Source organism: Drosophila willistoni (assembly GCF_018902025.1).
Source record: "Drosophila willistoni isolate 14030-0811.24 chromosome XR unlocalized genomic scaffold, UCI_dwil_1.1 Seg41, whole genome shotgun sequence".
Lineage (NCBI taxonomy): Eukaryota > Metazoa > Arthropoda > Insecta > Diptera > Drosophilidae > Drosophila > Drosophila willistoni.
Genome location: NW_025814058.1, coordinates 1,237,213 through 1,265,160, shown reverse-complemented (window position 1 = coordinate 1,265,160; position 27,948 = coordinate 1,237,213). Strand labels below are relative to the sequence as shown.

General features: G+C 42.1%; 6 protein-coding genes across 11 annotated transcripts; 1 reads left to right on the top strand and 5 right to left on the bottom strand.

The window, feature by feature from the left end:
- Positions 1 to 122: 122 nt before the first annotated feature.
- Positions 123 to 11,482, bottom strand: LOC6643145 (spectrin alpha chain). 4 transcript variants are annotated; one of them, XM_023176088.2, is made up of 7 exons: positions 7,436 to 11,482; positions 7,003 to 7,101; positions 3,661 to 5,590; positions 2,995 to 3,598; positions 2,722 to 2,751; positions 642 to 1,242; positions 123 to 573 (listed from the first exon to the last, which is right to left on the bottom strand). In XM_023176088.2, exons 1-7 carry the CDS (start codon positions 11,423 to 11,425, stop codon positions 445 to 447), a joined length of 7,383 nt encoding a protein of 2,460 aa, XP_023031856.1. In that variant the 5' UTR covers positions 11,426 to 11,482; the 3' UTR covers positions 123 to 444. The 4 variants fall into 4 exon arrangements, with proteins under 4 accessions (XP_023031856.1, XP_023031857.1, XP_023031858.1 ...); XM_023176089.2 differs by lacking the exon at positions 2,722 to 2,751; XM_023176090.2 differs by lacking the exon at positions 7,003 to 7,101.
- A 121-nt stretch (positions 11,483 to 11,603) lies between these two features.
- Positions 11,604 to 18,512, bottom strand: LOC6643048 (protein disks lost). Of its 2 annotated transcripts, none has more exons than XR_006954749.1 (2): positions 18,130 to 18,512; positions 11,604 to 11,630 (listed from the first exon to the last, which is right to left on the bottom strand). XR_006954749.1 is itself a non-coding variant. In XM_023176103.2 (2 exons), exon 2 carries the CDS (start codon positions 16,163 to 16,165, stop codon positions 12,320 to 12,322), a length of 3,846 nt encoding a protein of 1,281 aa, XP_023031871.1. In that variant the 5' UTR covers positions 16,166 to 16,340; positions 18,130 to 18,277; the 3' UTR covers positions 12,227 to 12,319. The 2 variants fall into 2 exon arrangements, 1 of the variants encoding a protein (XP_023031871.1); XM_023176103.2 differs by lacking the exon at positions 11,604 to 11,630 and adding an exon at positions 12,227 to 16,340 and having other exon boundaries at positions 18,130 to 18,277.
- Positions 18,513 to 18,549: 37 nt separating this feature from the next.
- LOC6643047 (ragulator complex protein LAMTOR4 homolog) lies at positions 18,550 to 19,324 on the top strand. Its single transcript, XM_002065831.4, is given in 2 exon segments — positions 18,550 to 18,827; positions 18,898 to 19,324. Coding segments are annotated over 2 exon segments (636 nt in total). The 5' UTR covers positions 18,550 to 18,573; the 3' UTR covers positions 19,280 to 19,324.
- Positions 19,233 to 20,961, bottom strand: LOC6643046 (vacuolar fusion protein CCZ1 homolog). The gene is made up of 4 exons (XM_002065830.3): positions 20,820 to 20,961; positions 20,658 to 20,755; positions 19,830 to 20,578; positions 19,233 to 19,759 (listed from the first exon to the last, which is right to left on the bottom strand). The coding sequence occupies exons 1-4, from the start codon at positions 20,901 to 20,903 to the stop codon at positions 19,251 to 19,253; spliced, it is 1,440 nt and encodes a 479-aa protein (XP_002065866.2). The 5' UTR covers positions 20,904 to 20,961; the 3' UTR covers positions 19,233 to 19,250.
- Positions 20,962 to 21,417: 456 nt separating this feature from the next.
- Positions 21,418 to 27,637, bottom strand: LOC6643045 (polyubiquitin-A). 2 transcript variants are annotated; one of them, XM_023176078.2, is made up of 2 exons: positions 27,505 to 27,637; positions 21,418 to 24,002 (listed from the first exon to the last, which is right to left on the bottom strand). In XM_023176078.2, the coding sequence occupies exon 2, from the start codon at positions 23,989 to 23,991 to the stop codon at positions 21,472 to 21,474; it is 2,520 nt and encodes an 839-aa protein (XP_023031846.2). In that variant the 5' UTR covers positions 23,992 to 24,002; positions 27,505 to 27,637; the 3' UTR covers positions 21,418 to 21,471. The 2 variants fall into 2 exon arrangements, with proteins under 2 accessions (XP_023031846.2, XP_002065865.2); XM_002065829.4 differs by lacking the exon at positions 27,505 to 27,637 and adding an exon at positions 24,756 to 24,895.
- On the bottom strand, positions 25,096 to 27,233 carry LOC6643044 (GATOR complex protein NPRL3). Its single transcript, XM_023176077.2, has one exon. It carries the CDS (start codon positions 27,132 to 27,134, stop codon positions 25,152 to 25,154), a length of 1,983 nt encoding a protein of 660 aa, XP_023031845.1. The 5' UTR covers positions 27,135 to 27,233; the 3' UTR covers positions 25,096 to 25,151.
- Positions 27,638 to 27,948: the final 311 nt, after the last annotated feature.

Sequence of the window (27,948 nt, the reverse complement as noted above, 5' to 3'; positions counted from 1 at the left end):
CGGGGCAGTTTTTCGTTCAAAAACTAAATGCGACAAAAAAAAAACCATAAATATATTAAAAAAAAAAAAATTAAATAAAATTCTAACACAAAAATTTGATAAATATTTTTATATATGTATGTGGATAAGGTTATTTTTCTTCTTTTTTTTTTGTGTGTGTTTTGTATACGTATTGCAAAAAGGTGCTAAGATTATTGTTGATTTTGGATTTTAGGTTCCATGTGGCATAATTTGAAAATCTTAAATAAGCATAAAACTGTTGGACTTAAATACTAAAATTATCGAAAATAATTGTGTAAATATATATTTATATTTTTGTTGTAATGTTTTTTTCTTTCTTTCTTTTTTCATCTTCTTTCTGATTTTTTTTTTTTTTTTTTGTAGATTGTAAGACATATTCTCAGGCGCCATAAAAAACAACACTATCCGCTGGTGCTATTCGATTTAATTCTGGAATAGCGTTCGCGTGAAATCTATATAGTCTAAAGCATCTTTAATAGGCTGGCCAGAGCGCGGTTCCGAGTAGGGCTTCATCCTTTGCACACAATAGTCCGCCATATCCTTGGTGAGATTCTGAAATGTGATAAATATATGAAATAGTTAATCATTTTTATATAGTTTGTCCTGTGTGTAAAACTTACGCAATAGAGCTCCTCTTTGGTGACATAAGGACGATCGGCGGCAGTGATAGCGCGGAAGGCATTCTCAATTTCTTCGTAGGATTGCACATTCTCAGTTTCCTTGGATATCATGAAGGCAATATATTCTTGTAGTGAGACATAACCATCCCTATTCGGATCGACCACATCCAAAATGGCTTCAAATTCTGGATCGGGTTGTCCTTCCTCAACCATAGGCAGATCGTAGCCAAGGGCGCGCAGGCATGATTTGAACTCTTGATGATTTAGCTTGCCACTCTTGTCCTTATCAAAGTGCTTGAACATCATTGAGAATTCCTTAAGCGAATCCTCAGAGACGCCCGAATGATTGCGTGCCTGTATCTGTTGTTCCAAATTATGCTGCATACGCATCGACAATTGATCCAGTTGATCCCATTGCTGGGCTAGACCCACTGTCGAGTGTTCCGTGTAGCGGTTATCCAGAATTAAATGCTCCTCCAGTAAGGCGCCCAATTCTTCAATCTTCTTTAGATCCACACGACGTGCACGCACCTCAGTGGCCTTGACGCGAAGTGCCTCCAGTTGCTGTTCCAGTGAACCAGAGCCTTCCATCATCGAAGTTCTATTTGAGGCGGAACGGGGATTTGAGTTTTTGTTTTTATGTTGATAAAAAAAAAATGGCAAATAGTTAGTAAGAGAAGCTGAACAGCATTAAAAAAATACGTTTTTAGGTGTGAAAGTAAATCAGAACGTTACAATAGATATAATATATATATATATAATATATATATATATGTATGAATGGAATATCAATGCATAAGAAAAGCAAATCTTGTTAGAGGTCTGTTGTTGTTATACGGGCAGCGGAATAATTTTTGATTTGTTTAATTGTTGTTCGTCGGGGCTTTCAACTAATTTGTTGTCCCTTCGTGTCTATTTATTTATATATATATATATATACAGGTAAATGTCTGTCATGAAGGAAGGGGGGCGGGGTTACATTGTGAATGTGTTTGTGTGTGTTTTGTTTATTGTTTTCCAGCATTTTGTAATTTTTGCAAATTTGGGAATTAATTGTTGATGTTCAATATTGAATTCAGCAACTAATAAAAGACAAGAACAATTCGACTAATATGGCTAAGAAGCAATTCGAAAGTATAAAAGCCAAAGAAAAGCTACTTAAATGTTGTAAAAATTTGTTGTTTTTTTTTTTGTATTTTAGTAAAATATTAATGCAAATTGCTCGGATTTATAATTGTTGTTGTTGATCTACTTATTTCTCTGTATGCTACATTATTTATTATGCACTCTTTTTACATGCTGATTTTGTTGTTTTTTTTATTTTTTTTAAATAGAAAATTTGAAAAAAAAAATCGTTTTGCCATATGATCGAAAAAAGTTAATTTATTATACGAGGCTAGGCCGAAAAGTAAGTAAGTCCTTTTTAAGTTTTTCATTTCAAATTAAATGATAAATTGCGGCGAAAAGTTTCCTTTACCAAATTTAAAGAAGGATAAACCTAGAGAATAACCAAAATGATTTCTTTTCGAATCAAGAAATTGCGTTTGCCCTATTACATTTACTTTTCAGCCTAATCTCGTGTTAAATAATTAATTTGAGAATCATTTTGAATCGATTGAAAGTCTCGAAAACGGCAGTGCACTCGCTACGTTCTAAACGGGAAAAAAAACAAACAAACTTTCAAATTATTATTATTAGATCCTTGCGCGGTCATAGAATAATAGAAGATATGTATATATATTTAAATATATATATGAATATATACAAAGCGTTTTTTTTTTTTGGCTAAAGCAAAAGAGTTTCAAAAGAAGACACTCTCGATTAGTGGATTATATATAAAAATATATATACACAAACACACACACACACTATATACACACTATATAGGTATATACATACATATATATGTATATGTAGGTATGTGCAATTTGTGTATATACGGCGCAGCCACTTGAACACTCGCGTTTACATCAAATTAAAAACGAAAGAAATAAACACAATAAATAAAAGAAAACAAGAAGAGAAATCAAAACGAAAAGTATTAAATTAAAACGCAGAGAGTGGCGGAGAATTTGTTTACCCTTGACGATTATAACCCAGCATATAATATCTAGAAAAATATAGAATTGGAACGTTTTCAGTTTGATGTTTGGTTTATGTGAGAATTTGCCACACAGAGAGCAACGATGAGCTCGGGGAAGTCACCTCGGGGGACCACAAGAATTGTTTTCAGTCAATATATATATGTATGTATGTATGATTTTGGGTGTGTGTGTGTGTGCGTCGAGTTTTGGGTATGGGTTTGTTTATACCCTAAAGTAGGTTTCCAAAATGAAGGCCCATCAAAACTCACCTCGTTTCGGTTAGCCATTGATGGAAGAGATTGGCATGCTTGGCAAACTCTTTGCGCAGCTTATCGTTCTCTTCCTGACGCTTGGCCTCCTTGGCAAGTTCGCCATCGCGTTCCTCTATGATCTTTTGCAGATTACGCCAGGTCTCCTCAAGAGCTTCCATGGTGAACCATGTGTATGGATTCGGTCCAACATTAAAGCTCTTGATCTTCTGGTCGAGTGCTGCCAATGCCTTAAAGTCAGCTTCGGCCGATGAGAGAGACGCTTGGAATTGTGCATGGGCGTCGCGCAGGGCGCGTATTTCTTCGATCGAATTGCAGCGAACAGGATCTGTGAGATCCTCTTCGGCATTTTCGAACCAAGAATTGAAGGCCGAAGCTTTCTTGGCAAATGTCAAGTAGAGTTCCTCGATTTGGCGGAATTGCTCCTGCATGGCCAACAAACGCTGTTTGCGTGTATCAGACGCATCGCGCAGCTTCTGCCAACGAGCAATCACATCACCATGACGCTTGAGTATAGCCGGCGATTGGGCATGATTAGCATTAATCAATTGATCCTTCAGAGCGGTAATATTATGGATGCCCTCCTGTTCAAAGGCATTGAGACCTAAAACACAAAATTATATTACTATACATTAACCAACTATATAGAACTCAATGAAAACGAACCTGCATCGAATGTCTCCTGTTTGGTCAAGAGCGTTTGCACAGTGGACAAGTCACGTCCGTACTCATCAGATCGCACATAGTTTTCCTTGTCATCGATCCAGCTCTCCACAACATCGGCCTTCCACATGAATTGCAAATAGGCCGAGTTGTCCAGCAAGAAGCCCTTGCGGCGTGCGGCCAAAGCATTTAGGTTATCCAATTTATTGCGCAACTGTTGACAACGTTGGGCAATCGAGTCGCCATGGTGATTCTTGGCCTCCACAAGCTCACTACCCTGGTCACAGATCAGAGAGCAACGATCCTTATGGGCGGCAAAGTCCGTCTCGAAGGCATCGTGCTTCTTAAGCAGACCCTGAATGGCGGCCATAGAGTCACCATAGTCTTCGACAGAGAGCAACTGCTGTTTCTCAGTGATCCATGCCTCCTCCTCTTCCACCTGGGCCAAGAATTGTTGATAGGTCAACGATTCATCCAATTTCTGACCACGTGTGGCAGCCAAATTCTTCAATTCAGCCCATGCCTGATTGAGGGCCTTAAGACGTTGTTCGATTTCGGGTACACCCAAATTGGATACATCCATCAGTTTCTCGCCAGCCTCCTGGACAGCCTGAATAGCCGGCTCATGGCTGGCAAGCTCAGCTTCAAGACGCTTATGCTTCTTCTTTAGATTCTGAACGCCAGTTAAATCACGACCATAATCATCAGAGCCAACAAGCAGCTTCTTCTCCTTAATCCAGCTCTCCTCATCGGCAATATCGCGGAAGAACTGGTGCAGAGTGAGCGCCTCATTGAGACGGGCCTGACGGTGAGCGGCCAGATTGCAGATACGCTCGTAGCGTTCATTAATACTCTGACGCTTCTCTTGGATGCCAGCAGTGTCAAACTGACCGCTCTCGACCAAGGAATCGGCCTGGTTGTTCATGTCTTTAATTCGGTCTTCGTGCGCCACGATATCCGCCTCGACCAACTGATGCTTCTTCATGAGGTTTTGGACAGATGCCAAATCCTTACCAGAATCCTCAGTGGTCAGCAGGCTCTCGACCTCGCCCAACCAGAAGTCCAAATCCTTGACAGCAGCGATATAAGTGCGCTGCTTGTTGGCCTCCTTAAGCTTGAGTGACTTCTCAGTCGTCTTGTGAGTCAAATATTCCCACTGATCGGCAATCTGAGTCAATCTCTTTTGCACCGCATCCTCTGAGCCGCTACACTGTTTCTTATCAATCAGATTACCACCCATGGCCAGAACACTCTGAATGCGATCAGCATTGGCCGCCAGTTCGGCCTCAAAGGCCTGATGCTTCTGATGTTTCGATTGTATATTGGCTGGATCCTTGTAACTCTCTTCGGTGGCCAATTGCAATTTCTCGGCAATCCAGTTTTCAATTTCATCGGCATCGCGCGAGAATTGCTGCAAGGTCTGCTCATCGCCCAGACGAGAACGTTTCTCGATCAGACCCTCCTTGAGGTGACGCCAGCGCTCCAAAACCTGTTTGCGCTTATCGTCCACCAAATTGGAGGCATAATGATTCTGGGCAATCAACTGATCGGCCACAGTCTGCAGGGCGGCAATCTTTTGCTCATGCCCATTGATGGCCTTATCGAAATCTTCATGCTTCTTAATCAAAGCCTCCACATTGCCACCGGCCGCATCATTAGCATCGTCATCGGCATTAAGGAAAGCCTCACGGGCCGACATCCATGACTCGGCCAGCTCACAATCACGCATATACAGCTGCAGATCCAGATTCTGCTCCAATTGCAGGCGACGTTCGGTCCAGGCCTTCTCCAAATCTTCACGTGCCTTTGCCAAATCCTCAATCTTTTCCTTAATCTCAGGAGAGGCATAATGATTGGCCTGCAGCAATTCATTGCCAAATTGCTCGAAGGCACCAAAAGTGCCGGCTCTAGCATCGATTTCAGTGCGATGTTCCTAAGAAAATTCGAAAAAGGAAATTCAAATTGTTAGAATTACTGATTTAAATAAATTGAAACAATTGCCAAAGGTTAGAACAACAATGCAACGCGATCGATTTGTTGGCCGAAAATTGGTGGAAGGTTTTCTTATATTTTCTTGGCAAAATACGAACAAAATTAGTAAATGATAAAAAAAAAAAAAACAACATCAAAACGTTTAAACAATAAATTAACATTAAACAATGTATGAGAGGAAAAAGGAGGAGGGATGAACGAAAGCGAAATGAGAGTCCAGAAACCAAAGTGATTGAGATTTTGTTTGATATGGAAACCAAAATGAATGAAAATAGTAAAATTCCCAAAAAAGTCCTTTCTTTATACATCGAATTTTAGATGAATATCAGCCAATGGATTATATATTTATATATGTGTTTCTATATTTGAATTCCTAAATGCCTTCATTTAATTAATACAATATAAAGTAGGAGAGTCATATATATGTATGTACATATGGAGTTTTAACATTGATCATTTGTCTGACTGATAGTTCTAACTTGGTCGAGTAATTGGTTCAATTGCTGACCCAATTCTATTAATTGACGATATCATGTACCTTCTGCATTGAATTCTTATTCACATTCGTGTTCTAATTGTTTATTTTCTTGTGAAAACCTCTTGGCAACTAGCCATTCACACTCTAGGGCCTATCTATATTTATAAAGTGTTTGTTTATTTTTCATTTTTGATTTCTCTTGATCTCCTATTCCAGTATAGGTAATTGCTTGGTAATTTGTTTGAACCAGGTCGAAATTGGGAATTTGTGGTATATACATAACTCATCTTAGTTTTACTGGACCCGAAACTTTTTCTAAGGGTTCAAAGGGTTCTTTTGTCCGATTTCATAATTTGGAAATAAAAGATCGCTAAATCTAAAAATCAAATGTCTTAAATTTGTTTCCACCACTGTATAATTATTCCATTTTTGTATCATTCGCATCTCATGTAGTCCACATGATTTGATATAGAAACGAACAAGTCTCTACTTCAGATGAATGGGATGAATATATGACCGATTAGATGATTGACTGAAATATGAATGTTTTAATGATCGATCTATATTTGTTATTTATTCACGATGAATGTGTGTTTGTGTGTGCGTGTGAATAAAGCAGAGATTAGAGAAAACAACAAAACAAAAAGTCTAAAGTTATTAAGGCCAAGAGTACTTGTATAAAGTGTTTGTTTTGTTTAATAGTAGAAAGCAAAAATCAAAGATATATATATATATACAAGAGGTGTATGTATATATGTTTAGGGCATTTGGTATTTGTAGGTGAAATGTATGAGCACAGAGCAATTCGCCAACACAGAAACAAAGAAAACACACAAAAAATAAACGATCTGGTGAGATATGAATATGGGGGCTACCTCGTCGTCGGATGTTGATGCAGTTGTTGATGTTGTTGGTTGAGCGGCGGCAGCTGCTGAGCTGCTGCCCAGAGTAAACTCAATCTCAGCACGTTGTGCCTGAGTGTGAAATGTATTTGGTTTTTATTTTAAATGCAGAAACACACATTACCATGTGATCAGAGAGGGGGGGAAGAGATGTTGTCATGAACCATTAACCATTTTGAAGTTGGAGTCGAAAAACCAACCCAAAGAAATTAAAATAATATTGATGCACAAAGAAAGACAAAAAAAAAAAAAAAAACAAACAAAAGATAAATTGTTTAATCGATGAAAATGTCATGAAGTAAAAATTTATCTCATATGTATATTGGTCCACGGGCTGGAAAGGATTTCTGATTTATAGATTCAATTGTTTTTGGCAATTGCCGCAGCCATTGCCTATCTATCTTACCTGATGACGTTCAATCAGAGCCTCGGCACCGGTTACATCATTGGCCAATTCATCGGAGGTCACCAAACTCATCATCGAGTTGATCCAGGCCAATAGATCGCGATAATCACTGAGGAAACGTTGCAAATCGTACGAGTCGAGAAGCTTCTCTTTGCGTGCCGTCGATTTGGTGATAATTTGATCCCACATCTCGTTGATTTCCTTCTGTTTGGCATAGGTCTGTTCAGCCGTATCCGGATGCGATTGCATTAGGCGATTGGCTGTCTCGTCCAGCTGACGGATCTTGTCGCGCAGGGCAGCCAAATCACGTTCGACACCCTCGTGCTTGCGCTGCAATGTCTGCACACTGCGCAAGTCCTTGCCGAGGTCATCATTATTGAGAGCATTGGCCTTTTCGGCAATCCAATCCTTGGTCTCATCGATATCACGATGGAAACGTTGCACTTCATGAGCCGATCCCAATTGGCTGGCCTTCTCGGCGGTGAGAGACTGCAGATTGTTCCATTTCTCATTGAGGTCCTGCATCTGGGTTTGAATCTTTAGGGCTGCCTCTGTCTGGCCCAACGATGTTAGCTGGACGGCAATTTCATTCATATTCGCGAGACGCACTTCGTTGGCCTTTAGGTCGTCGTTGAAGTCATCGAATTTCTTTTGCAAGACCTCAACCTCCTCGAGATCTTCGCCAACGACATCAGCAATCTGGGCATGATTCTCCTTGTCGCGTATCCATTGAGCCAAATCGGCTGCTTCGCGTACCAAAACATAAGCTTTGACCGTTTCGTTCAGCTTATTCTGGCGTTCGCGAGCCAGAGCCAGTAGATTATCGTATTGGGAGTTAATTTGATTCTGGCGCTTGGCAATCGAATGGTTGTCCACCAGATTCTGCTGAGAGGCACTTAAACCGGCCTCAATTTTCTTAATGTAGGCAGCTGGAACGAAACCCTGACGATCGTTCACTTCCACCTTCCACCAGTCCTTGTTGTTGGAATTAAGCAGAGTAAGGACATCGCCCTTCTTCATGGACACCTCGCGCGGTGATTTCTCCGTGTAGTCATAGAGGGCCACAACACACTCCTTGCCGGTAATATCGACCACTGGAGTCTCCTGTTGGCGGCAGTTCTTGGCCTGTTCCTGCAATCCTTGGATGGTATTGCCGAAAGCCTCAAGATCCGAAACGAGAGCCTCATGCTTCTTCAGCAACGCCTCCGAAGAATCCTCATCCTTGCCGTAGTCGCTGCCGGTGGCAATTGGTTCCTTTTCACGCATCCACGACTCCGCCTCATTGGCATCGGCAAAGTATTGATGGGCCTGCAATGAGTCATCCAAATCCTGTTTGCGCTGATTGGATCTATCCTTTAGGTTGTTCCACTGCTCCTGCAGAGCCTCCAAGCGCTGACGTATATCCTCGCTGGCAAAAGGCTGATCCTTAAGCATATTCTCGCCTGAGCTGATAACATTCAAGAGTCTAGCCTCATGATTGTTGATCTCGGCCAGAACAGCCTGGTGTTTCTTTATCAAATTCTGAACACCAATCAAATCGCGTCCACGATTGGTCGAGGCAGCAATGGGCTCTTTCTCGCGAATCCAGGCAGCCTCGTCTTCCAAATCACGGAACAATTGCTGCACTTGAAGTGAGTCAAGCAAATGTTGCTTACGCTCTCCCATGGGAGCTGCCAGGGCGGCATAACGAGCCGAGAGATTGCCTTCCTTGTTGCGAATGTTATCGGCATCAAAGTGGCCGGATTCAATGAATTTATTGGCAGCCACCTTAATGCTCTCAATGCGATCCTGATGGGCCATCACATCAGCCTCGAGAAGAGCATGCTTCTTCTGCAGATTCTGCACTGAAGTCAAGTCTTTTCCGTGATCCTCGGACAACAGTTGTCCCTCGATTTCGCTGAGCCAGAGCTCAATATCTTCAATGGTGCGATTGAATTGCTGTTGCTGGCAGGCTTCATTCAACTTGCAACCCTTCTTATCGGAAGCCTGAACGAGAGTCTCCCACAGGACAACGATTTCCTGCATGCGCGTGTTGATCTGATCGGCGGCGTAGTGCTGCTTCTCGATCAACTCCGTGCCCACATTGGTAATATCCTCAATACGCGATTTGTTAGCATTCAGTTCATGCTCAAAGTTCTGATGCTTTTGCATTTTGCCATTCAGATTCGTGGGATCCAGATAGCTGTCATCGGTGGCGAATTTCAGCTTCTCACTAATCCAGCCTTTGGTCTCATCGCAATCGCGTTCGAATTGCTGATAGCGATTCGAGTCCTCGAGCAATTGACGGCGCTTAGCCGACTTTTCCTGGAGAGCAGCGCGACGGGCCAGAAGCATTTGTCGCCGCTGGGCTACATCATCGGCAGCATAGTGCTGGCCATCGATAAGTTTGGTGGCAAAGATATCCAACGCCTTGATCTTCTCTTCCTGGGCAGCGAGGCTCTTTTCAAAGTCCTCGTGTTTCTTGATCAATGCCTCCACAGAGTCTAGGGAATCACCCAGATCTTCATTGGCCAAGAAGGCCTCTTGCTTAGCCATCCAGGTGTCGGCCTGTTCGGTGTCGCGGTAAAACAATTGCAAATCCATGCACTGCTCATAGAGAATGCGACGATCCTCCCACAGGGATAACAGCGAGCTTTTGTCATTTTCAAGAGCGGCCAATTTCTCTTGGATTTCGGCAGCAGCATAGTGTTCGCGCTCGAGAAGTTTCTGGCCAGATTCGGTGGTCAATTTAAAGCTATCCTCGCGAGCATCAATCTCGCCCTTATGCTCCTGATGACGCTCAAGCAGGGCTTCAGCACCAGCCACATCCTTGGCCAGTTCATCGGCAGAAATAATTGCCTTCATTCCATTGATCCACGACACCAGATCACGGAAATCGGCAAGGAAACGATGTAGATAGTAGGATTCATCCAGTTTCTGCTTACGCTCGCGAGCTTTAGCCGTCAGACTCTGCCAATAGTTGGCGATTTCCGCCTGTTTGTCACGAATCTGATCGCTGTGATCGGCATGAATGGAGCAAAGACGCTGGGCCTCAGCACCCAAGGTGGATACCTTATCTTCCAGAGCAGCCAAGTCACGTTCAACACCCTCGTGCTTACGTTGCAGAGCCTGTACACTGGCCAAATCACGACCATAGTCGTCTGAAGAGAGAACCACATCCTTTTCGGCTATCCAGGCAACAGTCTCATCGGCATCCCGATTAAAACGTTGAATCTCATGGGCACCAAACAGCTTCTCTTGGCGGACAATGGCCAATTGTTTCAGACGCTGCCAGGCTTCGTTGAGCTCCTCCTTGCGTTTGGTAATGGTATCACGCTCAGGATGACCATCCTGAACTAGTTTATCGGCCAATTGATTGACTTCAGTCACACGATACTCCTGTGAGGCCATATCCTTTTGGAATTCATCGAATTTACGTTGCAACACCTCCACATGCTCCAGATCTTGGCCAAACTCATCGGCTGTGACAAAGGTCTCCTTGTCCTTAATCCAAAACATGACCTCTTCGCATTGTCGAAGGAATTGTACCAGAACCAAAGCTTGCTGTAGCTTCAAACCCTTCTCGGCTAGGCGGCTAAGTAAAAGCTCCCACAGCTGATGCAACTCATCCAAACGACGCTGAATGGTCTCCGAGGCAAAATGCTGCTGATTGATCATCTCCTGGCCAGTGTTATCAAGCGATACGATAGCATTGCTATGCGCCGAAACTTCGGCCTCGAAGGCCTGATGCTTCTGTATCTTGGCTTGCAAATTTGTTGGATCCCTATAGCTCTCCTCGCTGGCAGCCTGCAACTTCTCATGTATCCATGATTCCAATTCATCGGCATCACGTTTAAAGTATTGAAAGCGACGCGAATCCTCAAGTTTCTCACGCTTCTGTCTTGTCTCAATTTTGAATTCATTATAACGCGACAGAACCTGTTCACGTCGCTCCTGTATATCTTCGACAGTCTCGAGGATTTTCACCTCCTTCGGTGTAAAGTTCTCCATTTCACTGGTCGTTTAGTTTATTATTTTTCGTTCGTTTTTGGGTGGTTTTTCAAAAATCTACAAAGCAGAAAGGGAGAGAGAGAGAGAGAGATGATAAAAAAGAAGAGGTAAAGGAAAAATAAAAAACACTTACTCTGTACTGCTCTTTTTTTTCGTTGCTCTTTTAATACTGCTTTCACTTCATTTAAATTTTGCCCGTGCACAACTGTAAATAAAAGAGGCACAGAGAGAGAACGATTAGTTAATTAGTTTCAATTAGCAAAGCTTTGTTTAGTCTTATTATATAATCGCTCTAATTTCATTCTGTTGAGTGCCGATCTCTGTCTCAGACAATTCGTTAACTAAGTAACTAACTACTCTCAATCCCAAATCTCTGCCAGTTTCAATTTGCGTGGCGCTAAAATGAAGTCATCGCAAAAATTAACAAAAAACCCCGTTCCCCTTTTAATGCCAAACGGCGGTTCTAGGTTCCACCCAGTGTCCAGTGCTTAATATTTACTTTGATTATTACTGGAAATTATTTAATTTCAAATTGATTATCACTATTTGCTTGCACTTTGATTCGATTCTCCTGTGAGTTTGCTTCAATCGGTCGGTCAGTCCACCTTGAGATGAGCGCAATTATCGTTTCGGCTGGCTTGTTAACAACATTACTTCTGACCTCGCTTCGGTTTCATGTCATCGACTGGGTGACGCATCGCATCCAAATATATGTACGATTGAGAGACTGGAAACTAAATAGAGGGGGCCTTTTTGCTTATCGTTATCTTATCGCCCAGCATAAAAGTAAATTCCAAGCTATTTTCCAGTTGTTGTAGCATTTTATTCTCACAAATAATACAAAAAACAAAAAATGACATAATCGACAGGCATTTCGTCAATGAGAAGGGGGGTTTAAAAACTATCCAAATCACGCGACAGATCGGCCAGCATTTCCATAAAAAGATGCGATTTGGCATCATCTTCGGGACTTGTGGAACGATCATCGTCTTTAGCTGTTGTCATTGAAGCATTCTTGGAACTAAGCGAGAGCTGTTGCAGCAATCGAGAGAGTTCTGTCCAAGTAGCAGTCGGCCAATCTTGCTTGAAAAGTGGCATAATCATTTCATTGAGCTCATTGGCATTCACAATGCCCCTATCCAGCATGGTCAGAAGAAGCTTTTCAAGCAATTGATAACGTCCTGGAGTAGCATCCAATTCTTGTATGAATGTCACACTAAGTAGATCATCAAAAATGCCAGGAGATTTACAACATTCGGCCATTTGTGGTGCTTGCCAAATGTCGCAGGTGTTGGATAAAATCTCTTGGCTTAATAGTTGCGGCTGCTTACAAATCAATAGCTGATTTAGACGCACCATTCCTGAGCCAATTAGCTGATAAAAAACGGTAGGCAATTGTGACAAACGGCAGCCTTGACGTGCTCGTTGAATGAGCACAAGTAAATTCGGACAATAAAACAAATTATTTCTTGGTTTCAAACTGAGGCAATGTAACCACTGCTGCAGATCATACAACAACTCAGAGAGACTCAAACTGGGATCTGGACTCAGACACATCTCACTGGATGAGCCGCTGTTGGTGCCGGTGCCAGTGACGCTGCCAGTGACGCTACCAGTGACGCTACCAGTTTCGCCAGTGTGTAATTTATTCTTATTGGAGCGACATATTTTGCCAGCAAGTTCATGGAGATCACCATGATAGAAATTCGATTGCATGACGCTTGATTGTAACCATTGTTGAAGCTGAGGTTGAGCTGTGGTGCGTATTATGTGAGAGTAGGAGAGCTGGACTATGGCATTGGTATTGGCTGGTAGAAGGGCCTGCAATGACTGTTCTATCCGTTGATCCAACATGTGTGGAACTTCCTCTGTCCAACGTTGGCATGCTTGCAATCTAGTAGTTTGATAGATCTCTTGAAGATTCTTAAGAACCTCTTGTGTGTGCGTGGACGTAATCTCATTAACCTGGGCATCGGCAGAGGCCTTAGATGGCAGCAATATATTGATTTGGGCATCCTTAACTACACACTTGAAACTCCGTTCGGTTACGAATTCGATAAGACGCCGCATGGAGGCATTTTGGGAATGTAGAAAAGCCTCTTGCAATTGCCGCTGTTGCAACTCGCCAGCATTGAGAACAACCCTTTGGCCGTGGCCAGTGAGGAGCGAAGTTGAGGATGAGGAGGAGGGACTACCGCTATTGCTCTGATTGAGCTGCTCGAGGCGTGTGGTTATATAACGATAACGTCCACTTCGGGAAGTACTCTGCGTCGGCCTACATGTCATAATGGTTACTCTGAATTCATTGAGAGACGGACAGGCCACAGTCAGCAGTTCTTCCATCATCGGTAGTCTTTGGCTATCGGTTTTATTCACAGTTTGCAACAGTCCATGGATACAATTATCGACAAGGCTCACCCCCACACATGAACCACTCGATCGATATGTATAGTAAGAGTTAACCAATTGCGGTTGAGCCTCCATTAGCCAACCGATCGAGCTGCGTATTATGAAGACGGCTTCCGATTGAATATTATCCATGGGCGTAGCTTTGGCATAGAGAGCATATAAAAGATCAAGAGTGGCCAAAATATCGGGCAGTTGTAAAGTGACAATATCCAGCATGACCAAATACTGTACTAGCCAGGGTAATGTAATTAATAATTTACCCTGACCCATTGAGTGCTCTAGAATCTGAAGTAAATTGAAATTTGGTTGAAAATGAGACCGCAATTGCAATTGCTGAGGGCAAACAAATGTCGATTGAGCACTGTGACTGCTGCTGCTGTTGCCCTGATTAAATGGCAATGCCATTATATAGCCCAAGAATTTGGCCAAAATCAGCATATTGGCTAGAATTTGTGGCCGCACTATAAATGGACCTTGTTGGGCGGAGGGCGGCTGGTCTTCATCTTGATTCTGTTGCATCTGAACCATCTCAAAGGTGGAGTCATTGTAACGCAACAATTGTGCATAGAGGGCCAACTTAAGCTGCTCCATAAACGCCAGAGATCCACATTCATTGATGAAATCACGAAAGAAACTCTGCGATCGTGGGAATTGATCCTCTACGCTGGAATTCGATGTGACCAATCTCTGGGCCAGACGATTAAGTCTCAATTGATCGAGTTTTAAGCCCAGCTCTTCGGGAGATTCAGTCGTCTCGCTAGCCGAAATAATTAATTGGCTAACAAATAACTTGGCGAAATGAGCCATATTAACTGCATGTTCCGATGCAACGAAAATCTCTCGTATTTTATGAGTCATTTCACTTTTGAAATTGAATATTCTATTTAGATGACTTAGTTCCCAATATTTTAGGCATTTATAAAAATGATCACGTTGTGCCTTGAAGGCAACAAATTCATTTTGTGTGGGAAAATTATCACGCGAATCCTTTTCCTGATGATAGTACACATTTTGCTGTTGATTTGTTATTCTTGCATTTGATTCGGTACTGTTTTTGAAATTTTCCTGTTTCTGTTGGCATTTTAATTCGAGTTTCATCAGCAAATCTTTGGGTAAAAGGCTCAAACGTTCTTGCTGCAGCAAAACACTGAGAGATTTTCTATCCAATTGCATTAGCAATTTTATTTGATACTCAAGCAAACGTAGAACAAAGTAAATGCAATCCTTGTGTAAGGTCAATCTGCCCATGGGTGAGGAGGAGCTAGAGTCCAAATCGTTTTGACATATACCCTCATTGCTCACATCGTGTATGTTGTTTAGTAATTGCAATTGGTATCCCAGTTCCCCCAAAACATTGGGAACCAAATTCAAATTTATTAATTGCTCATAAATTGTGGCCAATAATTCCAATTGCTTTTGATTATGAAGACCATTTAAATCAAATTCCTTTGTCATTTGCTTGCCGCCGCCGTCTGACGATGCATTACCAATCTCTTGAATAGGTCTGTCAAGTGGACCGCCACTAACAGGTGCCTCATTCCTGATTTCATGCTTTTTCAGGATCAAGGTTTGACGTGTCTCTAGTTCTAGAGCTGCGCCCTGACTGCGATCCAAGAGTTCACTATTGTGCGAGAGTCGCCACAGATTGTTGTCATTGCTAAAGGAGCTGGTGTCGCCAAATGATGAATTTGCCGAAACATTCTTGCTGATGGTCATGGGTAAGACACGACGTCGTGGCTTTGTTTGCTGCTGCTGTGCCTGGGATGAAGAGGATGATGATGGCGTTCCTTGCTGTTGTTGTGGCGTGGTTTTCTTTTTCGAACGCTGCTGCTGACTTTGATTTGGTGTATTGACCAGAAAATCACCCAAGCACAAGCTATTATTGCCTCCTCCTCCGCCGCCACTGCGGTTATTACTATGCGGTGTACTTGAAAAAGTTGATCGTCTCGGATGCTGTTGATTCCGTCCTGGAGTGCATATGGATGACGATGAGCTGCTATTGATACTATGATGGCCAAGAGATTCATTTGGATCATTTGTTGGTGCTGCTGGCGTTGTTGTTGTAGTTGCATTTCTCGATTGTGGTTGTTTTATTGGGGTCAAAGCTTTTGGTGTTTCCGTCTCATTGATGCGAAAATAAAGCTCCGTATGCTGACGCAGTGCAGCCAAATAGTAAATAGCAAAGTCCTCCAAGCTACATCTATGGTTCTGACTCTGGCCCTTATGTGGAATATTAAAGAAATTAATGAATTTCGATGGCAATTGGGACCGTGGAGTTTTCTTTAGGTGCTCCAGCAGCTGTACCAGTACTTGTGCTTCCATTTTGTGCATCTTTCCGTCAATAATAGAGTTTATGTTAGTTTTTTCTTATTTTTAGAATCTTCCATTTCCTGACCTCCTCCACACTCCACTCTCTTTATCTCTTTCTTTCTCTATCTCTCACACAATCTCTTGACTCGACTCTTTTAGCCTTAGCAATTAATACTCTCTCTTTAGCTCTGCTTTCCTGTAACAGAAAATGAGAGAAGAGAAATGTTTGCTTGTACGCTCGGCTGTTTCTTTGATTTATATTTATTTCTTTAATTTTTTTGTAGACATTTGAAGTTGCTTTTTGTTTGGTTTTAAAATAGGTTTAACATTTATATTATTATACTTTTTTTTTTCATGACATCACTTTTTTTTTTGATTTTGATTCACAAACGCACACTCAATTTAATTAAAAGATACTGTAGAAACTACGAGAGGATGAAAAATCAAATTTGATTGCTAAAGGTTAGTGGAAAAGGTAAGTAAGATATAGACATAATCTTATAATAATTGAAAAACTAACACACGCACATACATACATCATACTGATAAGTAAGATTACCACAAATTTTTGAAATTTTTCTTCAATTTGATTACTTAATAATTTAGAAATAAATGTTAATAGAAGAGGTCAAATTGGCAGAGGAAGAATTTTATTTGTTTTTGTTGTCTTTGTCGTGAGTGTGACATCATGGCCCAACCCAAGGGGGGTGGAGAAACAGAGAGACTACTGTCGAGAAGTGGAACAAACAAATCTTCGACAAAAGGGTGGGTCAAACACACAACAAACCAATGCCACATACACACATACAAATGTACACACACAAAAACATACACACATGCATACACACTACAAATATAAATGTACACACATACATGTGTAAAATCTATCACGCAAGCAGAACGGCCACAGGAAACGGTAAACTAAGGGGACACAGTTGTGCAAAGTAGAGCTATACTATAGTATACATATATGAATATAGGGTTATAAATTTACATTTCAAACATTTTTCCTTAAAAGTTCTTTCGAAAACTTTACAGGAAATACATTTAACTGTATCATGAAATTTTCGGAAGAAATGTTAATACATAGTTCAATGATTACGGTATACAGCAGTAAGCCATACTTTTCGCTGGAAGCAGCCTTACAATGTTGACACAAACAAATATATATATATACACACACACACATACACCTTCATCCATTCATATTGAAGGCAATTTAACTGTTTATCGCGTACTAAATAAAAACAACAACACAAAATAGCAAGTGTACGAGCGTCAGCCCCCTACCCCAAGCCAGCAAGAGAAAACAAGAGAGAGAGCGATGAACAGCGGGAGAGAGCGTGAAATTTTGTTTGGAATGCGTGTGCTCGCTCTCTCTCTCTATAACTTACACTAACACACATGCAAAGCCTACATTAATTGAAGTGTCTATCAGAAAATAGCGCTGCCACTGGGGGATGACGTAATGCAGACAGTTTGGAATTATGAGCAATAAACCTGAGCAAAAAAAAAGTAAGGTAACAAGTCCAAAATACAATTTACCGACAAAGTCAAGGACATTTGCCTGGCAAAATCAATTTTGGTGGTTTTCCTCTCTTCGTAAACATCATCTCATCATGCCCGGCAGCCTCTGCGCTTTCTCTCTCATTGAAGTTGCCGACGCACCACCGATGACGTACACACACATACAAACACACACACACAGATATAAAATTGAAGCTAAAATATTACAATATACACATTGAATTTATAAGATACAGAACTTTTTGCACTCAAAAACTAAGTAAAAGAGAAATAGTTTCTAATACACATAAGTAAGTATTTCCACAAACATTTAAGTGCGTTAATTGGATTTTCTTTTCATGTATACATTTGTGTATGTATGTGTCTATCGAGGGTGTGGTTTGACCCGAAAACAAAATTTAAACTTATTTTAAAGCTATATAAACACAGCAAACGATGCAAATTTCTATACAACTTACAATTTAGTTATTATTCAAACGCTGCGCAACCAAATTTGTCAATTAATTTAAAACTACTGGTAATTTATTTCGATTTTAACGAGAGCTACAGTTGCTATTAACGAACTCGCACGGATGAAAAACTCACATTGGAGATGAGAGTTGGAGAACTATCGGCATTATCGTTGGTGACGAATATCGATATCTACCAAATTCCCCATTCATCGATTTTATCGAGTGCAGCGATAACTATTTTGCAGCTCACTTTGCTTCCCGTCCCTGAACGTACTCTTTTGTTGCATGTTCGACTCGATGGTCGGAGTCTGACTCTTTTGCTCGACTCGATGGTCGGAGTTTGACTCCTTTACCTGATGTTGGTACTATTTTTCACGATTTTTACTCTTTTGTTCGAGGTTGGGGACTCTTTTGCATGAACTGCGCTCTTTTGTTGCATGTTGGACAGACATGACAACATGTTCAACAGAGCCACTGGTTGTAAATAGACCTGACGGCGGCCAGTGCTGCCAACTTCGTTTCATCAAAACGCTTAATCAGCCTTTGAAAAAAACAAAAACAATGGATAAGGAAAAGCAAACTGCTGCCAATCAAATTGGTCACTTAGTCCTCCTTGATGGAGCTGTCTTAGAATCTAGCGGAGAGCTTAAGAATGACGAACGCACTGCGAATGTTATTACGGGTCTGTTGAACCTAACCGAAAGGTACGGGTATGCATAACATATATTTTGCTGTTATTTCATTTTGCAAGTTCTGTTTGTCGCCCAACTTTAGCATTGATAAGGACTTTATGGACAATAGCAGTTGCGAAAGGATAACCATCGACTACGACCACTACTATTACAGCATTTGTATGTCGAATCGCAGAATTTATGTCCATAAATTGAGTAAAACACACAATGGAGCGAACGGAGGAAACAACGTAACGAGTTCATCCTCCGTGACGAACGTATATAACGATCCCAACAGCACTACCATCGATGGCAGCGGTTCTGTAGCGATGGCTTGAAAACTACCAACCCCAGCCCCAGGCTCAGCATCTTGTCATTTCTGCTGGCAATCGTCGCAAGCGGTTGGGCCAAGGCCTTACAATTGGCGTACACCCTTCATTTATCTCATACTCCTGTTTATTTGTCAAAGAATACATCATCTCTGAATTCCAGTTCAAATATACGTTTTGCCTCCTGCGTTACATCCAAAAGAGTGGCCTTACTATTGCATAGAATCACATAATATTGCCGCCAGTTGCAGCGTCGCTTGACAATCCAATAGTCATTAGTGGTTTTCACTTGCAGCTCCTCAGTGGCAGCGACAGCTGCTGCATTAGTCCAACTCTCACTGGGATTTGCTAGATCCGCAATGATACTCATCACATTGTTGGGAAGCGATTTGCTATGTCTATATATATTCGTATGATGCTGCAAGCTTTGCTCATTAATGAAGAGATATTTCGGTGCCGAAGAATCGGCCGTAGCAGAAGCATTTTCTATTCCACCTCCAAGTATTGATGATATAATGCTTTCCTTGCAAATTTCGTTCGCTATATCGCGGGCCAAGCAAATAAGCTGGGGACCCATATAGGCGTGCAATTCCTCGTAGAAGTCCGGTTTGGGTACGGCTTGATCAGCAGCTGAAGCTGAAAAGCAGATATCAAATCAGGATAAGTTTCGGTTGACAAAAAACTTCATATAACCAATGGCACTTACCATCTAAGAATAAGCAGAGCGTAACATTTAACGCCCGGTAGATGAGCAAATGGTGAGAACCCAAGGACAGATGAACACGCACAGGGGGTGGCGGCAAATTGGCATCGACCAGCGTAACCTCATCTTGTACACTGCTCACAAATCGACCTTCTCCTTCATTGGTTGCAGAGGATGTCTCTTTGGACAATACATTTTCCACAATGTAGGCATGCAGACTATATAAATCCCCAGCGCTAAGCTTGCCCCCACACACAACCTGGTGATTGTAGAGCATAATGCACTCTTTAATAGCTGGAAAGGTGGCGCACAACATGCTAAAGTTTTGGGCACGCAGGAATAGACTTTTATCTAGTGCCAAATACTGGATAGAGTGCAGCATATCCATTATATCACAATTGCCTGATAGTTCTTTAACCTTGATCAAATATTTGTCATAGAATTGGAGGAGTTGCTCCTGCAATGCCTGACGCTGTGACTCCAATTGCTCTACATTCGTGGCCGTCAACTTATTGCTGAATTCTCCATATTGGAAGCGATAGAAATTATAACATTGCCTGAGCACAGCTCTGAAAATGCGATCGGAGACTTCACCGCCACGATAATCAGCCACCTCAACGCCATCCTTGAGCCTAATCTCTTTGGGAACATTAAGGACAATGACTAGCCAATAACCCGGTTCGGGTTGATAAAAGAGCTGGGTGGTCTTCTGGGTGTGCAGGGCTTTACAATCATGATCGGTGGTGAAGGTTCTGTGAATAATAAAAGAGAGATTCGAATTGTTTTCGTCTTCCCACTCAAACCGAAGAGAGTCACGTTTTATTTACCCACCCTGTAAATGCTATAATGGCTTCACTCAATCCAACATCCTTGATTTTTGTGTTCAGTTCTATATCATTGGGATAGTAATACAAAATCTTCTTGTGCTCCTGCAACAAAGTATACAAGGAATTTACAATTTGTGGGCGTTTTTGGATTTGGGCTCGAACTCACCTCCCCTTCCCTTTGGCCAAAGCTCGAGTTGAAAATGTAGAAGCTGCGTAATGTAATTTCTACACGTTGCAATAGTTTTGTCATTATTTAATTATTCTACTGCAAATTAAATTAACAATTGTATATTTTCTTTTTGCTTAACTAAAAAATGGCTAAAGCGTTTTCAGAAAATAGTGTGGCCATTTTGCCATAAATGCTCTATGGCGCCATCTACAAATCAGATTTATTCTCTACTGCCAGCATCCTTATATCAAAACTAACTAATCCAGATTCTCGTTTTTTTTTTTTTTTTAACAATATAGACCCATGTTTTCTGGAATATAAATCTGGCCAGCGTGTCATTAATCAAACCATTCTTTTAACCAATATTAATTCTTTATTTAACGGAAATTTTTAGAGTTTAACAATGTGAAAGGGAAGTGTAGAATGTTTCGAAAAGTCAGCCAACTAATTTGTTAGATTTCTAGTTCTTTTTCCAAATTGACCAGATTTGTATATTATTTACTTTAAATTTATATCTTTTACGCTTTGCTACCTTTATCCGATGAGAATTACGCCCAACTTTCAAATTGTAAATATATGGGAATCTTGAGTGCAGTAAATTTCTTGATTGCTTGAATATTTATTTGGAATATGCATTATTATGACTAAACTAAGCCTGGCAGCCACCACGGAGACGGAGCACCAAATGCAGGGTGGACTCCTTCTGAATGTTGTAGTCAGACAAGGTGCGTCCATCTTCCAACTGCTTTCCGGCAAAGATCAGACGCTGCTGGTCTGGGGGAATGCCCTCCTTGTCTTGGATCTTGGCCTTCACATTCTCAATAGTGTCGGAAGCCTCGACTTCCAGGGTAATGGTCTTGCCTGTCAACGTCTTGACGAAGATTTGCATGCCACCGCGAAGACGGAGCACCAAATGAAGGGTCGACTCCTTTTGAATGTTGTAGTCAGACAGGGTGCGTCCATCTTCCAACTGCTTTCCGGCAAAGATTAGACGCTGCTGGTCTGGAGGAATGCCCTCCTTGTCTTGGATCTTGGCCTTCACATTCTCAATAGTGTCGGAAGCCTCGACTTCCAGGGTAATGGTCTTGCCTGTCAACGTCTTGACGAAGATTTGCATGCCACCACGAAGACGGAGCACCAAATGAAGGGTCGACTCCTTTTGAATGTTGTAGTCAGACAGAGTGCGTCCATCTTCCAACTGCTTTCCGGCAAAGATCAGACGCTGCTGGTCTGGGGGAATGCCCTCCTTGTCTTGGATCTTGGCCTTCACATTCTCAATAGTGTCGGAAGCCTCGACTTCCAGGGTAATGGTCTTGCCTGTCAACGTCTTGACGAAGATTTGCATGCCACCGCGAAGACGGAGCACCAAATGAAGGGTCGACTCCTTTTGAATGTTGTAGTCAGACAGGGTGCGTCCATCTTCCAACTGCTTTCCGGCAAAGATTAGACGCTGCTGGTCTGGAGGAATGCCCTCCTTGTCTTGGATCTTGGCCTTCACATTCTCAATAGTGTCGGAAGCCTCGACTTCCAGGGTAATGGTCTTGCCTGTCAACGTCTTGACGAAGATTTGCATGCCACCGCGAAGACGGAGCACCAAATGAAGGGTCGACTCCTTTTGAATGTTGTAGTCAGACAGGGTGCGTCCATCTTCCAACTGCTTTCCGGCAAAGATTAGACGCTGCTGGTCTGGGGGAATGCCCTCCTTGTCTTGGATCTTGGCCTTCACATTCTCAATAGTGTCGGAAGCCTCGACTTCCAGGGTAATGGTCTTGCCTGTCAACGTCTTGACGAAGATTTGCATGCCACCGCGAAGACGGAGCACCAAATGAAGGGTCGACTCCTTTTGAATGTTGTAGTCAGACAGGGTGCGTCCATCTTCCAACTGCTTTCCGGCAAAGATCAGACGCTGCTGGTCTGGGGGAATGCCCTCCTTGTCTTGGATCTTGGCCTTCACATTCTCAATAGTGTCGGAAGCCTCGACTTCCAGGGTAATGGTCTTGCCTGTCAACGTCTTGACGAAGATTTGCATGCCACCGCGGAGACGGAGCACCAAGTGAAGGGTCGACTCTTTCTGAATGTTGTAGTCAGACAGGGTGCGTCCATCTTCCAACTGCTTTCCGGCAAAGATCAGACGCTGCTGGTCTGGGGGAATACCCTCCTTGTCTTGGATCTTGGCCTTCACATTCTCAATAGTGTCGGAAGCCTCGACTTCCAGGGTAATGGTCTTGCCTGTCAAAGTCTTGACGAAGATTTGCATGCCACCGCGAAGACGGAGCACCAAATGAAGGGTCGACTCCTTTTGAATGTTGTAGTCAGACAGGGTGCGTCCATCTTCCAACTGCTTTCCGGCAAAGATCAGACGCTGCTGGTCTGGGGGAATACCCTCCTTGTCTTGGATCTTGGCCTTCACATTCTCAATAGTGTCGGAAGCCTCGACTTCCAGGGTAATGGTCTTGCCTGTCAACGTCTTGACGAAGATTTGCATGCCACCGCGGAGACGGAGCACCAAATGTAGGGTCGACTCCTTTTGAATGTTGTAGTCAGACAGGGTGCGTCCATCTTCCAACTGCTTTCCGGCAAAGATCAGACGCTGCTGGTCTGGGGGAATGCCCTCCTTGTCTTGGATCTTAGCCTTCACATTCTCAATAGTGTCGGAAGCCTCGACTTCCAGGGTAATGGTCTTGCCTGTCAACGTCTTGACGAAGATTTGCATGCCACCGCGGAGACGGAGCACCAAGTGAAGGGTCGACTCCTTTTGAATGTTGTAGTCAGACAGGGTGCGTCCATCTTCCAACTGCTTTCCGGCAAAGATCAGACGCTGCTGGTCTGGGGGAATGCCCTCCTTGTCTTGGATCTTGGCCTTTACATTCTCAATAGTGTCGGAAGCCTCGACTTCCAGGGTAATGGTCTTGCCTGTCAACGTCTTGACGAAGATTTGCATGCCACCGCGGAGACGGAGCACCAAGTGAAGGGTCGACTCTTTCTGAATGTTGTAGTCAGACAGGGTGCGTCCATCTTCCAACTGCTTTCCGGCAAAGATCAGACGCTGCTGGTCTGGGGGAATGCCCTCCTTGTCTTGGATCTTGGCCTTCACATTCTCAATGGTGTCGGAGGCTTCAACTTCCAAGGTAATGGTTTTTCCAGTCAAGGTCTTCACAAAAATCTGCATGTTGGTATTATCTGAAAATTTAAGAAAAATTCAGTTGTAACTTTATTGTACGAAAAGTTTGATGCTTTTGTGGTTGAACGTACATACATTTGTATGCAGGTATGTGATTGGATAGAAGTAGGTATGTGAATGCAGATGTTCTTACAGATGTACATATACATACATATGTACACATGCATGTATGTATATGCACATGCATATGTGTCACGGACAAATAAGAGGAAGTAAGGCCTTATGGAAACTATGTTTGACCCAATTGCAATAAAGATGCTAAAATATTAGATCAATTTCGAAATTCATAAGCTAATGCGTCAGACTTACATAGGAAAAAACAATTACGCTCAGTGAAAATTGGACACGTAGAAGCTCTAACAATTTTATAAAGGGTGGAAAATTATCAAACAAAGAAAAACTGAAGGTTATGTCGGGGGGTTTAGGCAACCATTTTGAAACCTTTGTTCCGTTTGCATTGTCATCGCCATCGCATTTTGAGTGCGTATGTATGTATATGTACGTGTGTGTGTGTATGTGTGCACCTTCTCGAATTTTCAACGTCGTCATAACCGAATTTCACCAGAAATACACGAAATCTATTTATACCTCAATTTATTCCCATTAAATTGACGAAAAACGCAATTCAACCAACAAGGAAACTTAAATAATGCGTATTCGATAATTGGGTTTATATAAAAGGTGAAAATTTCAACAGCTGACTCTTGCTACGCTTTAAAATTAGAAACTGCGTTTTCAATTTATACACTCACCTTACTCTCACAACTTATTTAAAATGGGAATTAGAAGATTCCTTGAACTTTTGAATATATATGTAAACTTTTTTTTTACAGTTATGCACTTAAAATGGATTCCTTTTCTTATTGCGTCTGAACACTTCCTTTCTTGTTAAAATTGGATTTTGCTTTGTGGTGTAAATCTCTTGCTGTTCACCTTTATAGCTTCTATGACCGTTTATCGATAAGTCGATGAATTTTCAATCGGAAATAAGGGGAACAGAAACATTGGGGTTAATATTTACCCGGTTGACTTAATTTGAAATAAAATTTCATAGATGCCGTTTTGTTACATTAATTTAATTAGAAATAGGTTAACAAAATATTTTAAAAAAATGTGTTTTCTATGCATTTGGAATGCTTGATTTAAAGCTACTTGTTATTGTACATTGAGGCAATGGCTGGATCTTCGGTCTCATAAATGATAAGAACATCACGAAATTTGTCTAGCAGTTGCAACAATTGGGAGCGTCGCAAATTTTCGAAATACATAATCTCTTCGAGATGATGCTCGCTTTTAAAATAGCCCATCTGATAAAGCTTGACCAGAAGCGATAGATCATCTACATTAAGTGAAGCTGGAATGCGGCGAATAGCCGCCCGATCGGCATCGGTGAAAACCAACAGCAGTTCCTTAAGCTTCTGCTCATCCTCCATAGAATCTAAACTATCGCAGTTGTCGGTGCTGAGGGAGGCGGTCATGCTAAAGTTGGACTTATGGCTGGATGAGGCCTGTACCACAATATTATCCGATGCGGAAGCAAGCGAAGAATGATTCTCGGAAATTGTTCGCCTTTGGCCAATGGTGAGACCAATTGAAGGTACAGGAAGCGGTTGACTAGATACACTGAAGACAGATCCACCATGTAGATTATCTTCGATTTGATCGTCCAGTTCGTCTGCATCGCTGTGTCTTTGTGCGGTGCAAGAAGCTGAGTCGGCAAACTCATCATCATCATCGTTTGGCATGAATTGGACATACGTGTGCAACTGCATTAGCAAATGGTGCTGCAGCATCCACAAAACCATTTGGGCAAGGATGCCCTGTCTGGCTGGCTGCTGCAGAGGTGTTGTTAGATGTCCAATAGAAGTAGGTAGCGAGAAATCGGAGATGACCTCGAACAGAGACATGCCAGCAAAGCGAGCTGAGAATTTCTCTACCAGATGCGATTTTGTATGTAGCGGGGCATCTGGAGCTATCACATACACATTTGTCTCGCACAACGGATAGATAATGGTTGCTTTGGCCCAATAGACCAAATGCGAGACCAATTTATAGACATGCTCGATACTAAGATCCGCATTTGATGCCATACTCTGAAGACTGATCAAGGGATTGTAGGCGTCTACAAGTTGCCAAAGCATGCGAGCCCCAGTGGGTGGCACACAATCGAGAAGCTCAGCAAAGTCCACCAGCAAAAGCATTCCATGGTACGGCTTAAGAGCCCGTAAGCAACGGGCAATTGTTTCTGGATCCACCATACTGCCCTTCTTATGCAGCTGATGAGCTTTAGCCGGCAAGCAAAAACAGAGGGTAAGATTGTGATTTAGAGAGGTGCTGAGCAGGCCAGTGGTACAGAGATCATGGAAAATGGATTTAAGAGCCTGGGCCAAGCTGCATCGCTCTGCGATCAGCTCAAAGGTTTGTTCCAGCGGTTTTTGTTCCTGCGACTGCTCATCATGCGTTCGCGCCATTTGTCCCGTCTGTTCTGTGAGATAACCGCTGCGTTGCTCCTCAAACTTCAAAGCCAAGCCGAGCCGCTTGCTAAGCTCATGGTAGCACTTTACAATGGAGTAGCTAGCCTGGGCATGCAATGCAAAGACAATGTTGATCAGCATTTGCTGCTTCTTGGCGGCAGTAGAGCAAGAAGCCATAACCACACCAGATGTTGCCAATGATGCGGATGCCGCTGTGTTTACGGTAGTCGCCGAGGCGTTGCTGGGTCGCTGCTCCTTATGCGGTATTAGAGTGGGATGACTAACAAAGCGCACATCATTGAGCTTAAGCTCAAATTTCTGATTGCATAGCTGCGGTTTGACCGCAAACAAAGCAGATAAAACCTCATCGGCAAATCCTTGAAGCTGTCCCTGTTGACCTGTCTGTTGTCCCGAAGGCTGGCCAGTGGCTCCATTGTTAACGTTGACGCTGCTGGTGCTGTTAGTTGCGGTTGCAGTTGTCTGCAGCAAATCGTCCGTTTGGACAACAGCAAAAGGATTCCGTTTCCTATACTTGCGTTGCTCCTCGGTGGCCACCTCTTGACCCAAAGTCTGGTATGGATAGCGATAAAGCAGGCGATCTCCTTTGCTATCAAAGTAAACCAGAATGACGGCCAACGGATTCACATTTGAGTCCATTGCAACAAACGCAAAATATTTAAATATTGTATAAAATATTTGGAAAGAAGCAAAACAATCTTATCTGCGCGGTGCAGAGTTGCCACACTGGCTAATTCTTTTTTGGCTGTTTTAGCCGTTTCTTTTTTCATGAATTTAAAACCTCACAATATCCTGATTTGTCACTATCGGTTAAAAAGGATCAAACTAACCCTTTGGTAAACCCACAACATTTTAGATTTATTCCAATATTATTCAAAAAATTCCACTGGTCGAATAAAACTGCTTTGAAAACATTTACCTTTCTAATATTGACGGAAAATTCAAACCCGAATGAATGAGAATATTTCTGTAGTCCTTTGTATATTCCTTTTTGAGACTTAATACTCACCAGTAAACTCAGAAACAGGATAAAATAAATTATTTAATTTTGTTTCCGTACTTTTACAGTACTTCCGAGTAATTCCGAGTAGAAAAATAAAAGTTATTTTACAATTTTCAGACAAGACCGCTAAGACGTACAGAGTCCGACTGACTGACTAAAAATATGTTTTCAACCAAAGAATACTTTTAAAAAAGTTGAGTACAAAATCAAGGCCTCGTTCGACAATGTCCCCTTATGTTTTAATAAGTCTGAATAAGTATGTTGTAAAATTTATGTTGCTCGCACTTACCAACAGTTAAAATGCTTTTAAAATGTCAATCCAACAGAGATTACAATTCGGAAGCGGTTTTTGAACTTTTAGTTTTCACTGGTTTTTTATTGCTTATTGCTTTTGCTCTTTTAATTGTACCGACAATATGGAAAGTAAATTTTAGGCTTGACTGGAAAAAT

Coding starts and splice junctions, on each gene's coding strand:
- LOC6643045 (XM_023176078.2), bottom strand. CDS start 23,991: ATGCAGATTTTTGTGAAGACCTTGACTGGAAAAACCATTACCTTGGAA.
- LOC6643145 (XM_023176088.2), bottom strand. CDS start 11,425: ATGGAGAACTTTACACCGAAGGAGGTGAAAATCCTCGAGACTGTCGAA. Junction 7,102..7,435: donor CTCTGATTGAACGTCATCAG/GTAAGATAGATA, acceptor TTTCACACTCAG/GCACAACGTGCTGAGATTGA. Junction 1,243..2,721: donor CTGGGTTATAATCGTCAAGG/GTAAACAAATTC, acceptor CGCCTCAAATAG/AACTTCGATGATGGAAGGCT.
- LOC6643044 (XM_023176077.2), bottom strand. CDS start 27,134: ATGGACTCAAATGTGAATCCGTTGGCCGTCATTCTGGTTTACTTTGAT.
- LOC6643048 (XM_023176103.2), bottom strand. CDS start 16,165: ATGCACAAAATGGAAGCACAAGTACTGGTACAGCTGCTGGAGCACCTA.
- LOC6643046 (XM_002065830.3), bottom strand. CDS start 20,903: ATGACAAAACTATTGCAACGTGTAGAAATTACATTACGCAGCTTCTAC. Junction 20,756..20,819: donor TTGGCCAAAGGGAAGGGGAG/GTGAGTTCGAGC, acceptor ACTTTGTTGCAG/GAGCACAAGAAGATTTTGTA. Junction 20,579..20,657: donor GCCATTATAGCATTTACAGG/GTGGGTAAATAA, acceptor TATTATTCACAG/AACCTTCACCACCGATCATG.